Source organism: Clinocottus analis, unplaced genomic scaffold (genome assembly GCF_023055335.1).
Source record: "Clinocottus analis isolate CAN_PGR_092001 unplaced genomic scaffold, fCliAna1.0.p SCAF_19, whole genome shotgun sequence".
NCBI lineage: Eukaryota > Metazoa > Chordata > Actinopteri > Perciformes > Cottidae > Clinocottus > Clinocottus analis.
The window spans coordinates 11,327,288-11,341,053 of NW_027175920.1; the positions used below are offsets into that span (position 1 = coordinate 11,327,288).

Genomic DNA, 13,766 nt, shown 5'->3' on the forward strand with positions numbered 1-13,766 from the left:
TCGAGGTTGGAAGTTAAGCAGAGTTTCATTCGCCCGAGGATGAAATGTTGTGAGACTCAGTGCTTATGTGTCCTTTTGTTTCCTAAAAGGGGACATTCAAAATAAATCTGCAAACTATTCAGATACACTTCACATACACTTAATGTTACCTTCTGTGCAATGCAAAAAAAATAATGCTGACTCAGCTACGCGAGCACTGTACACGTACGTCACATGAGGAACACTGACTTTGACAGCAGGAGAGCATAAAATAACATGCGTGGGTTTTCCCGGTGGCAAGTCGTGGAAAGAGTGAAAGGTCATGAGATTTTAGAAGATTAATATTAACCCCACATAGGAACAAAGTTAGCAACATATTCCTGCATACCCGTAAAGAGAGAGGAAGCTCAGTTAAAAGCTCATGACTATTTATACCGAAACAAAGCACAATTCCAACACCCAAAAAATGCGGACGTCAGCGATTTGTCATGAAAAGCGGAGACTCCACATTTGCCTACAACCAAAACTCACCAGCAGCCAGAAAAGAAGAGACAGAGAGAAAAGAAAATCACTTTAATACAGCCATAACCATCAATTCTGTTGCATGCGTGCTGTGTCGTGGTCACAGGCTGTGTCGTGGTCACAGGCTGTGTCGTGGTCTCAGGCTGTGTCGTGGTCACAGGCTGTGTCGTGGTCACAGGCTGTGTCGTGGTCACAGGCTGTGTCGTGGTCACAGGTTGTGTCGTGGTCACAGGCTGTGTCGTGGTCACAGGCTGTGTCGTGGTCACAGGCTGTGTCGTGGTCACAGGCTGTGTCGTGGTCTCAGGTTGAGCTCCGGGGTGAAGCAGAGCTGCAGCGGCTCCTCCGAGGCCTCGGTGTGGGGTTGATTCCAGCCGCCTGGGTTCACGGCGTGGAGGAGCTTTTGCACGCGGCCTTCCTCTTGCGTTGAACAGATTTCCTAAAACGTCTTTGTAAAAGAAGGAAAGGGTCCGTGTCTCCTGCTGGTGGATGAATCGTAGAAGTGCACTCATCAAAATGCATTGGCCTTCAAAACAAGCATGGGCCGTTTAACTACAACCGTCTTTCTTATTTGTTTTAGACGCCTCTTCTACAACTCGTCCAACCAGCATCCGACTGTGCTGGAAATGCTGAGGTGTGATATTAACGCTCTTAAAAGTGTACAGCTGTTAAGAAATCTTTATTTATCTGACCCAGTAACACACACACTGAGGAAGCAGATTTTCAGTGGTTAAACGTTTGAAATGAGTAATCATATTCTGTATTACTCACCGAGGGAGAAATAGATGCAATTTTAAGAAATGTTGACCAGTTCATTTTCATTTAAACAAAAACAAACAAGCATTTAACTTACAGTCTAAATATATTTTATTACATCTTCTCCATTTGACATGAAATAACAGCGTCATGAACAGCTTCATCATATACAAAGAACTAAAAAAAGTAATCAAAATAATAATAAAAAAGACACATATGAAGTAAAATTACAAAACTAGGTCTTTTGTTCTTCTCTTCTGAGCATGTATGACTACTTCATCACTACTTGTCCTCCTGAAGACTTTAAACGGAGCACTTAAACATCTGTACATTAGTCTGCAGCTGGATTCATATACATACATATACGCAAGAGAAAGAAGCTTTCAAAGTGTGTCCAAATGTCACAAGTTAAAGAAGCACACCGATCAGCGGCTCGGCATTAAGATGCATTTATAGACAAGGAACTGTGCACATAAAGTGTATCACTCACACTCACACACACACACACACACACACACACACACACACACACACACACACACACACACACACACACACACAGGGTCATGAAGCTCAGTCAGTGTGTTCATGTCAAAACGTAGCAGCCTAATTATCCAGACAACACCGAGCACCGTCTAAAAATAGCACACTACTCCTGTGCACGGACTTGGCTTATGTCCTATTTAAAAAGCAATATCATGTCAGGCAGAAGCAGAAATACAAATTAAAAAAAGCCCCATGACCAGTGTCTGAGGCCGGCTTCTTTGCTCTGGTGACAGCACGCAGAGCGGCAGGAGGATTAGAAGACGTGACAGACTGGTGCTCAGACAAAGCGGTTGCATGTGCACCGAGCTTAACGTGTGAGATAACTGCCTGTCTGCTGGCAGATAAAGAGCGTGAACGCGTCCACGGTGTTTCCACGCGGCCCCCTGGTGTTCATGCACAGCTACAGCAGAGCAGTGGCAGAGGTTACAGTAAACACATCGGCAGACTCCGAATGACTCATTCAGATGAGTCAAGGACAATTTTGTCTAAAGAAAAATGTAAGTAACCAGCTCTGCCTGCGGTGAAGTTAAAGTTACAGAGAAACAATGCCTGGAAGAGCATCCCAGCCAACGAAATGCAATATGTTTACGTATTACACATTATTTTTCACTGAGAATATTTACTTTATTGTAAATGCAGAAGATTTTTGCATAATTTTTCCCATATTACTCTGCTAATGTTCTTGATTTTCTCCACTCAAATGTACCACAGCTCAGGTTAACAACTGTATGTATAGTTTAAGCTAAAAACATACAATACTGAAACCTGGCAACGCAGCAGATGTGTCAGGACAAGTGCAGAAAGCTCTCTGGATCTGGATGGTTGTAGCCAATCAGAAACACTAGATGGTGACCTGGGTGGATATTTGAAAAGACAGCATCTTGAAACTAAATTACTCAAAAGAAATAGTACAAATAAAATCAAAAATACATTCCGTTTTGCTAAGAAATAAGTATATATGCGTGTCCTTTGTGTTCTTTTGTGTAGTTATTTGATCAGTCACCTAGTTATCAAGGAAAACAATAGAAAAGTTACATTAGAGTTCTCCAGCTGGCATGAATATTAAAAGTTTAGGTAGCGACTGATGTCAGTGCTGGTAATCTGATTGGTCCTTCGTTATTTGCTGCAAATCGTTTCCTTTTGAATACCAGAAGAGTGTGCACAACAGCGCTGTTTAGTCCTTTCACACACTAACAAGTAAGACAATTAGAATTTAGCTTTGACTTAAATACTTGGAATAGCGTACGTATGTGAACAGAGAAAAGGTTTCATTCCTTTCATAGCGCTCCTGGACTGAGAACAAGCACCTAAAGTTATTTTTAACCTATATTTCTCTCTTGTTTATCCTTCAATCCAGTTAACCTACATTGTGGTCTGCAGCGGTCCACTCCTGAGTGAACAGGCACAAGCTTTAATCCCAGCCATTGAAATTACACCAGTGTACTGTAATCCTGACCCGCTCTGCTGTGGCCCTTCAATTATGCAGCAGATGTACTGCATAATCTATAATCTGCTCCACAAATATCAATAACAACATTGATCCACACAATTGACAAACTCATATTTCTGAATTGGTTTCCCTTTAAATTCATCTGACAATGCAGGGAAGGAGGTCCCTTAAAATCCCATAATGCATCAGGGTCTCCCGAGCTCTTTTAAAATTATCTAGACATTCCCCATTGTATATTTTTGTTTTAATAACTGTACCAAAGGTCTGGTACGATACTGAAAACAGCTTCTGTTTGAAGCACTTTTAAAAAATAAAAAAAAACTCATTTGTTAAATTGTTGCAAATTAATAAGTTTAAAGTTCACAAAACTAAAAGTTCCAAACTTTTATGAAAACTTTAATCGTATTTTGTATTTCCAGTCATAGAGAAGAAAACAAAATGAACCTTTAAGGATTTTCATGGCTTGATAAAGACATTAACAATCGGAAAACAACACGGCCTTCAAAACACAAACCAATTCAGGTCCAGAAAAAATAATATATAAATCCATCAGGACGATTTCATTGCCACAAGACTGAGCTGAAGTGTGAAATTAAACTTCCCTCCAAGCCAGAAAACTTTCATTCCAAAAGTCAAGTATGACTCAGTATGTAAGAGTGTGACTCACAAACTTTCCAAACTCAACACAACCCTTTTCATTTCCTGGCCAACTTTCAAAAACCAAAATCGGCTTAAAGTGTAGCAACCAAATAAGACTCTCTGTAAATGTGGGCACATAAATGTTGGTGCAGGAAGGTTGTCGCGTTCGCGATCAAACTCAACACACACACACACACACACACACACACACACACACACACACACACACACACACACACACACACACACACACACACACACACACACACACACACACACACACACACACACACACACACCTCTAATCACTCACACGTCGATGATGGCCGGCTGCACGGGAGGATTAAAGACCATCTGCCGTAAAAAACAGTCTGAATCAGCTTCGCTCTAGAATTCGTCGTCGGAGCTGAGCAGGAGGGTCTTCTCCGTGTCACCGCGGCCGCTGACGGTACCGTGTGTGCGGGACACGACCGTCGGGACGCCCTGCTCCAGCGTGGACTGCTGGGTGTACTGCTGGTAGGCCGGGGAGAAGTTGTGGATGGCGTCCTGCACCATGTCGCCCGGGTTCATGGTCTCCTTCAGGCTGCTGGAGATGCTCTTCATGGGGGCGCAGCGGCCTGCAGGGGGCGAACGAGAGAGTTAGAGGTCAGGAGGAAGGGAGGAGGGGTTAATGGAGAAGGGAAAGGGTAGAAAAGAGGAAATAAAGGATGTAGGGGTTATTTAGAAGAAGAGAGATGAAAGGAGTGAAATAAATAAGTGGAGAGAACACAATGGGAGGGTGGATTTACAGTGATTTAAGCAGAGACGTGGGAGCAAAGCAAAAGAAGAGGGTGAAAAAGGAGAAGAAGTGCGAATAGAGTCAGGAGAGTGAGAAGAAAAGTGATTTAGCGGAGGAGGAGGGTGGGAGAAGAAAAGACATCAGTGATTTAGAGGGTACTAAACAGAAGGACAGAGGATGAAATGGGTGAAAGAGAAATTAGGAGAAAAAAGAAGAATTGTAACGGGACAGTGGATGTGATATAGAGAGAGGGAAGGAAAAGGGGAAAAGGACATTAAGGGAAAAGTAAAAGATTATCAAGTTAGGAAGAGGAGGAAGACGTAAGAAACTAAACTAAACTAAAATGCAGGTAAACCGAACCAAACCAAATGTCAACACCTTGGAGGAAAACAAAGAGACCAAAATAGAAACTATCTCGGATGGACAGGGAGGTGGAGTAAACATCGTCAGTGTTGAACCTACCACAGTCTCCATATGTAGGAACTGGTCCTTTATGCACAGCAGAGAAGAAGAGAGAGACGAGTGTGAGGGTGAAAAATAATAGAAAAGAAACAAATAAAGGGGAAGAGGTGCAGCAAAAGATCAAAAGAAATGAGATGAAGGAGAAAAAAAAGATCCACATTGATAGAAATGAAACAGAGACAACAGGCTGTTAATATTTAGATGTTTCCTTTTGGAATAGTGAACTCTGGTGAGGTGTTAGGAATCATACTGGAAGGCTCCTTCTTCCTTCCCTCCTTTCTTTACTCACCGTGAGAATCGAGACTCTTTTCCATGTAGACTTTGTACGTGAAAGCGTGGCGCAGAGCCAGCGCTGCGAAGAACATCTCAATGCAAATGATGAAGTTCTGGTAGCCGGCAGCGACCGTCCCCTCGCCCACAGACACCTCCACGGAGTTGATCTGGGGGATGGCCCCGCACTTCTCCAGGATGGCGAGCAGCATGCCTGACCACAAACGATTAGATGGTACTCCATGAGGATGACAACCGCGTTTGCACTCGACAGAGACAGTATGTGAATGATAAAGCACGTCTTGTGAGGTCACCCTACCCTGCCAGAAGGAGAGGAAGATGACGGACTTGACCATGAGGAACTTGAGCATGGGGCTGTACGGGCTGAGCAGCTCCTTGGTGGAGAAGTAAAAGAGGAAGAGGGCGTACAAGGACAAGCTCACGGAGACGTTGTAGATGATGCTCACGTACAGATAGCCGCCGGCAACACTGTGGAGAGAGAAGAAGTGGAGAGAACGATGTTAGTTGTCATGATTTAGAGGTTAAAAAGGCTGAATCTCCGATTAGAGATTATTAACCCCGAAACAATTAATGGACAAGGTGATGATCAGTCCTGGTCTTTCAATTAATCAAAAAATGTAAAAGGAGTAATCAATAAAAGTAATTTTTTTTTACGAAGTAGCTGTTTTGGTTACAACTCATATTTTCCAGCTCATTACCAGCTCCACCAATCAGAAGCGGCACGTGAGCCCGACAGTCGGTCCAGGCTGAGCGGACAGACTTCCGACCTTCCGGCGTGTTTGCAGCACTTACTTGAAGTCTCCGTCCTTGTATTTGCCGTAGGCCTGAAGGATGACGGTGACGGCGGCCATGAGGGGTTTGACCACGCAGAACTGCAGCGTGGCCTGCTTACAGAACCGCAGGAAGCCGATAGAGTAGGCCTTTCCCCTCAGACAGCAGGTGCCGTACATACAGCTGGACCTGATGGGTAATGATACGACTGAGAATATGCACAACAATAGCTTTGGCTACAACAAAATAAAGCATCTCCTAATCAATCACCCATGTTTCCTGCTGGGTTTAATAGCCTTTCAGAATCTAATTCTTCAGCAGAGGATAATCTGAGACTTACTCGATGGGTTTTCCTCTGATCTCAGCCATGATGGCGCTCTCTCCTCCCAGGTATTCATAGCACAGACTCAGGAAGTTGTAAATCACAAATGCTGGGGACAAAGAAGGAGAGAAAAGTTGTTATTGTCTCTATGTATTTAGTTATTTTATTACTCATGGTAGTGCTTCACAAGCCAGCATGCTGTTTCAGAGGGATATATCTGTTTTTTTTATCTACTGTGACATGTCACAATGTCTTCCTCCATGACTGGCGCCTGTTCACTGTACTTCTGCTTTAAGAAACAATCTTCAAACTGTAGCAGCATTTGTTACACATAATACCACAAACTAAAATGTACAGCAGGGTGAATCTATCCGCCCCCACCCCACCCACATCACTTCCTGTCCCACATATTTTCAGTTGCAAACATATTGCAGGATCATGGTCATTTATATATCATCAGGTCATTTATATGTAAAGTTCTACAATACTGACAATTGTAGCTCATAACACATGGTGCAGATGTAAATTGTTACATTTGTAGTAGTATTTCAGAAGGACAGTAACATGTGACACGTCGTTTCTTTAAATCTTCCCTCCAACAGATTGAAGAAATGGACCGTGAATCTAAATGTTGTTTACACACCATCTCTATAGAAGGTCAACAAGAATCAAGACATTGTTCCATGGGGAAGAGAGGATCCAGATACTATGAAACATTGTGAGCTGGAATGTTTTTTAGTTCAACAACGATCATATGAGCTTTAACTTTGTCTCTCAAAGTCAAACTGATGGACTTTGTGTCTGCTGTACGGACTCAGACTCCCGAATATGTCACAAAAATCACACAAAGCCTAGATGACTGAGTGGAGCGATGCGTTACCATCCCTATGACGATCCGTCAATGGTTTGCAAGTTCACAAACGTCAGCAAAACTTTAAATCTTCCTTCTTCTTAAAAAAAAACCCAACATTTCCACTAAATTATGGCAGGAACTTCTGATCTCATGCTGCAATGTCAGCTTTTAAATGGCGAGAATCCCAAAACACTGGCACACACACACGCTGATCTTCACCTGACTGTCTCTTGTGACCAGTGGATTATCTCTCCTCCGTGCTGCTCGAGGGTGATGACGACCGAAGGGCTCATAAAAACACAGCCGGGCTAATCCTGTTAACACACTCGAGTCCCATGACTGTGCATGTGAGGTACAGATATGGTGAGCGGGTAGGGGTGTGTATCAGCTTACTGTGGGGAATGTGATATATCTTGGGTGCGTGCCATGGTTCAGGAGTGTGTTTGTGGGTGTGTTGCAGCACATCCCTGATCTCAGCGCAGCTGTACCGCTGGCAGAGAATATTGTTACCTCAGTTATCTGATGAGTTATGATAATTTCCTTCGCTCACTCTGACTTTAGTTCGACCACACACACTTTGTGTGACTCGTCAGACAATACTTATGTGATAAGATGAATAAAAGCCATCTCCCCGCCTGACAGAGAGAATATCTCCCTCTCCCTCTCTCTCTCTCTCCCTCTCTCTCTCTTCCTCTCCCTCTCCCCGTCGAGCTCTTTCACTTCTCTCCAAGGACCCCCGTCAGCCGGCCTAGTTGCCACGGTGATACAGTAGGCCGCCTCACAATGACAATCTGAACTTTGCAGCAAGTTTGGTTGAGGGAAAGTCATTATGTGATGCAGCCATTCTGGTTGATGAGGAAGATTTGCAAGCGCGGTTGCCATGCAACAGGTCGGCCTTCCTCGCTCAAGGAAATATCTGGGCAGGGCTCAGCGGCATTGTGGGAAGGGAAGACAAACAGGAGGAGGAGAGGAGGGGAAGGCGCAGACAGTAAGAGGAGGAAAAGTTGGAAGGGAGGAAAGACAAAAAGGGGAGAGCCATCTGTAGGAGAGAGCGATATGACGACCACAAGACGCCGCTTCCTGCCAAAAGCAGAACCATACGTCGCCCCCTTCACATTCAAAAGCATGTGACATCATCAATCCGTGGATACAGGAAGTGGCGCTCGTGTCATGTCTCACAGTGAGTGAGCGGACTATTTCTATCCTGAACGTCACAGCTCACTCTGGAGCATGAGGAGCAGTCGGACGCCTGTCTGCCAATTCAAACATTTAAGAGCCGTCAAAGTGCTGGACAGCATGTGTTTTGTTTGCGTCATCCATCCGCGTGGATGCTCTCAGCTGATAACAACTAAAAACAACTTGGGAATGAATAAGTGTTTCTTACCAAATGCGTATACATGAATCAGTGCACATTAAAGTTAAGATGGAATGAAAATGTCCAAATCTAAAGGATTTGATTTAACTCATTCTTGTAAATGTACGCCACTCAAATGTTTTGCGTCATTGGGAACATGTCCAGAAGCAAAAAAGGCTCCAACTTCTGTTACTGTGAAAACTCTGAACAAGCACACAGACAACAAAAAGCACAGCTGTATTGAATAACATTAATGATGGTTGTATTCCACTTAGTGGAGGCCCTGTTGTTGTGCATGCGGGCTCACCGGTACCCTTAATGGAACAGAGCCATCGTTAATGTTATCAGTTTCACCTGTGCCTTTCTCACTACAAGTCAGAACATCTGCTGTGAAAAAGGTCCATCCACAAGACTGTGGTGTTTGAAATATTGCAGTAATATGTGAACATTAAGACAAGGAATTACAAAACAAACAGTTGGACCACAGTTAAAAAAAAGTTTTTTTAAGTCCCACCCATTGTCACTCCTCCCATTTCTCAGTCAAAGAGAAGAGTACTGTAGTTTAAATATAACAGATATCATGTATCGACTTTTATTCTTCTACTTGTAGAGTTGGTAATTAATACATGTGTTGCCAAAAGTATGTGTTTAAAAAGGCTAGTCTGCTACAATTTAAAAATAAAGCAAACAGATGAATAACTACAATTTTAAAACAGAAAAGACTGAATTGTAATAAGGGTGAAGGGGCACTTTGGAAATAAACATGTACTGAGTGGATGGAATAATCTGTTAAGGATGGACAGACACATTTAATCACAATGCGTTTCAACAAATTTACTGGAAAATATGCCTACGATGAGGTGCAGGGAAGGACTTTAATCAAGAGCTTAAATCCATCAATAGGATCAAACCAAGTGCCATTAAATGCATCTTCACTCAACACAATTTAGCGTATCACTAAAGTTCAGATTTTTAGCCTAGGTGGAAATGCTGGCTTCTAAACGTGGCAAAGTGACGGACGGTTTTACCAAACGTGGAATGGCTTTGGCCTTTCTCCCCCGGTGCAACCATAATTACTCCCAGAAGAGCGTTCCAACAAACACGCTGGAGGCAGGCGCCGTTCTTTGTGTTCTGCACTGTCGAAGCAGTCCATTGATTTTTGTGCCCCCGCCGCCCTTGTCGTCTGCTGAATTGGTGGCATTAACAAAACTGCATCCTCACACAAAAGCATGTCCTTACCCTCATAGCAGTCCCTCACGGTGTCAAAGTACACGTAGTACTGGTCGTTGGTGAAGAAGAGGAGGCTGAGCCAGGAGTCGAAGGCGTAGATGGGAACGATGAAGAGGATGCGTACGATGTGGCGCTGCTCCCGAGGTGAGCTGTAGAAACGTAGGTGCATGTAGATCTGGGAGAGACACGAGGGACACTTTAAGTATTGAATGCAAATGCAAGTATAAAACATCCGCACTTACGTCAGCAATAAATCCAGTTCAAGGTGCAGTGCAAACTAGATTAGAAGGAAGATTTTCTAGTGTGAAAAGCTGCTTCCCGATTCTCACTTTGGCTTGTAGGCTCATAAGCTTGATTTAAAGGGTTTAAAGACATGTGCAAGGAGATAAGACTGCGATTCTACAAGTTAGGCTTGAACAGAGCTTCTGTGAGCTTTATGAAAGGATGGAATTGGAAACTAAAAAAGCTAACTTCATACCGTCATTATAGGGAAACAGATTCTCGAGAATATTCAGGTGTGTATTGTGTCTATTATTAACTTTTCTTGGCCGTCTTATCAGTCACAGTGTGTCTCTTACTGATTTTAATCAATACATACGTCACCTCACCTACATCCTCGCTCAGGAATGTGTGGAAGACAAAAACACAGACTCTATTCAGCTTTTCATCCACCTGGATCAAGTTTCACCTTTGTGTGTGTGTGTGTGTGTGTGTGTGTGTGTGTGTGTGTGTGTGTGAGAGTGATGTGTGTTTGTGCGCATGCATGCTCTGGATCACAAACACCTGCTGAGGGATGTTGCCAAGCAACCCCTGTCCTTCTCTGGGTCTGAGCAGATGTGTGTGTTTGCAGGATCACATAATTTGTGCAACACAAACGCACGCGCACACACACTTCTGCACACCTATCAAGGAAAGCCAATCTGCTCAGTCAAATCACAACGTCTGTAGTAATTCAATAAGTTTAGAGGTGATGGTTTAACTCCTCCTCGCTCCTTATAGTGGCTGGAAGCAGTTACCTGGTGACAGGTGAGGATGAGTGCGGTCCAGACAAAGAAGCCAGACACAGCTTGCGCTGCGGGAGTCATGAGGAAGATGGGCTGGTCTGCAGTCAGCAGTGGGGCTTCAGGGAGCCATGAAATGTTGGGGCCCACTGGGGCTGCCGTTGGCGGTGGAGCGGGTGCTGCCGCCAGGACCGAGTCCTCCCCCAGCCTCTCTGAGAGCGGCACGTCTCGCCGCCACAGGTTCAACATCCTGAAGTGACACAGAACACAGATGATGTCTCTGTAAATGCATCTGGAAACCACAGAAACTCTTTTCAAAGTATGCTGTGACACAATTTATTCACTATAAAAATCCATTTCCACTAGTAATCATCAACCTGGAATATAGATCTCATACTCTGTTAATGTAAAAGTTAATGTAAACTGAGATAGGAAGACAGGTAGAGGATGAACACAGATACACTACAGGTCATCATTCACCTTGAGGCAAGCACGTACATGCACAATGGTATTCGTGTTGGACTTTCTGGAAAGAGAACATCTTTTTGTTAGTTACTATCTCCCAGAATGCCATTTGAGCCCTGCCAGATAACATGCCCAAACATCGAGTCAGCCGTGCTCTAAGGTGGAGTGTGTGAGCTTGAGCGCACGTTTTGTTTTCAAGTTAACAGAAAGCAACGTGTCATTTAGCTGCAAGGCATTCTGGTATTTTGAGGCTTCACTGATTGCTCCTTATATGAAAATCACTTCTCAATCACTGAAATTTTTCTGCAATCAAAACGCATTTCAAATGTTCTTGATCAACCTATTTGTGGCCAGTTACCCTCGGTAATACGGAAAAACACAATGGACCAAAAAAATGTTGGTAACAGCCTCAAAGACCTGCAAATCCTGCCTCTCAGATTAACATATCTTTCCATATCTGACGAGCGAGTCAAACAACAGCCTCCAGCCTGACCAGATTTAGGTGCAGACACATATGCTGCTGCCACATCCACTGCAGCTCCAGAAGATGACTGGACTTTAGCTGCCCAGAAGACATGTTATGTAAGCAGCAGCTTGTCACTGTCTACAAGGTGACACAGTAATATTCTCAGGGTGAGGACACTGACAGACAGCCGGGGGGGGGGGGAGACGGAGAACTTGATGTTAAAGATTCGGAGCAAGGGGCTAACGCAAATACACTCCACACATAATTTCAGATAATAAAAGAGAGGACATGAATGCTAGAAAATGGTCACTGAATGAGAAAGAAGGTAAGCTTTCATTGTTGACCTATCATGCCTCGTCTGCCAGAGAAGTATGGCAACCAAAGGTCACATAGCCCTCTCATCAAACAGCACGGACAATGACAGGCCGACACATTGCCATTCCACACACCCCATTAACAACACTAATTGCGTTAATATAAAGTGATTTAATTTGGTGGTTTGATAAATGAGTTAGGTTAGGCCGCTTTCACACTTTTGTACGTCAGACTGAGAGTGTGTGTGCATGAGTGTGTGGGAGACGGCAGGTCATTTGTGTTGGTTTGCCAGGCATCAGCACATCCGCATGTCAACAAGGAGAAGTGAAGGCATCAGCAGCAACACACAAGCACAATGCCAGTAACAGTAAAACGATGCTGAGCTGAAGCCCAGGGACATCTGTGTGTTTCACTTGAAAGGCAAAAAAGGTCACACAGAAGAATAATACAGAGAGAGGCAAGGGGTCAGGAATAAAGCCAGGCAACAGATGGAAAGGGGTGGGGGGTGTTGGTAATTCATTGCAAGTCATGGAAGGGGTGACAGCCAGACTGGATTATCATACTGGTGGAGCAACAACAACCACCACCAGCACTGGGATTTATTCAGCACAAAGCATCTGAATTATTGCTCCCATCTGTCTTTGCTTTAACTTTACTTAAATAACAGTGATTTATTGTGCTGCTGTGAATGAATGCTGCGGGTAAACTTGCCTTAACAAGTTGGAATAGTATGGCAAATAGAAAAAGCAAAGTGTGAAATGACTTACCTTAGCAAATAGCCTTCAGCAATTTACAGACTTGTTTTTTTTCTTCTCAACCTGGAAATAAAAATAATAAAAAGAGACGCTTTATTAGTCGGGTAACAAAAAGTGTTGAGTTAAGGCAAGAATGTCCTCACCTGTTTTAGAGGCTCACCTGGTGAATAGCCTGCCGCTTAGAAACGCTCCTCGGCTCCGTCAGCAAACTCTTCCTCAGAAACGACCCTGACAACAGCCTGAATTCCTCCTCACAGCCGCACCGTTGCTCCCCGAACATCCATGTTGAGCCCTCGACGGACTGCCCCGTCAACCTCTGCGTCTCTCCCGGAAAACTCACCTCCAAAGTTAGAGTCTCATGTTAAACAACTTCTATATTATCGCTTCGGTACTCCTCTGTGCATTAACGTTGTTTAATGTCCGTGTTTCTGAAGTTAAAACAGTGGGCTCCGTCATTCCTCTCTTCTTTCTCCACTCCGTTGATTTCAAACCAATCCCTGTTGGATTAACGGCAGGTCAGAGAAGCTCCGCCCACACCGCGAGGACGAGGCTGTTCAGCCAATCACACGCTGTTAACCATTATTAACCCGGAACAGGGCGGAGTTTGTTCACCAAACACTGCGCATGCGCGGGTCTATTCTCGGTCCAGCCCGGCCGCATCGTGAATGTGGGTGATGTACAAAGTTATTTGTTGAGTTATTTGTTTATTACTTCCTGTCCTAACCGTGTAGTCAGAGTAATACTCCCCATAATAATAATTGGTTCTTTGTTATGTTGACTGTCCTTTTTAAGTGGGCTAGAGCAAGTTTATTCA

At 43.9% G+C, this 13,766-nt stretch overlaps 1 protein-coding gene across 1 annotated transcript; it reads right to left on the bottom strand.

Moving 5' to 3' along the window:
• Positions 1-1,347: 1,347 nt before the first annotated feature.
• Positions 1,348-13,446, bottom strand: tmem184ba (transmembrane protein 184ba). The gene is made up of 9 exons (XM_068583637.1): positions 13,113-13,446; positions 12,965-13,015; positions 10,967-11,201; positions 9,960-10,125; positions 6,532-6,622; positions 6,213-6,380; positions 5,719-5,888; positions 5,419-5,613; positions 1,348-4,506 (listed from the first exon to the last, which is right to left on the bottom strand). Exons 3-9 carry the CDS (start codon positions 11,198-11,200, stop codon positions 4,277-4,279), a joined length of 1,254 nt encoding a protein of 417 aa, XP_068439738.1. The 5' UTR covers position 11,201; positions 12,965-13,015; positions 13,113-13,446; the 3' UTR covers positions 1,348-4,276.
• Positions 13,447-13,766: the final 320 nt, after the last annotated feature.

Coding starts and splice junctions, on each gene's coding strand:
- tmem184ba (XM_068583637.1), bottom strand. CDS start 11,200: ATGTTGAACCTGTGGCGGCGAGACGTGCCGCTCTCAGAGAGGCTGGGG. Junction 10,126..10,966: donor TCATCCTCACCTGTCACCAG/GTAACTGCTTCC, acceptor TGTCTCTCCCAG/ATCTACATGCACCTACGTTT. Junction 5,614..5,718: donor CTTCCTCTCCTTCTGGCAGG/GTAGGGTGACCT, acceptor GTTTGTGGTCAG/GCATGCTGCTCGCCATCCTG.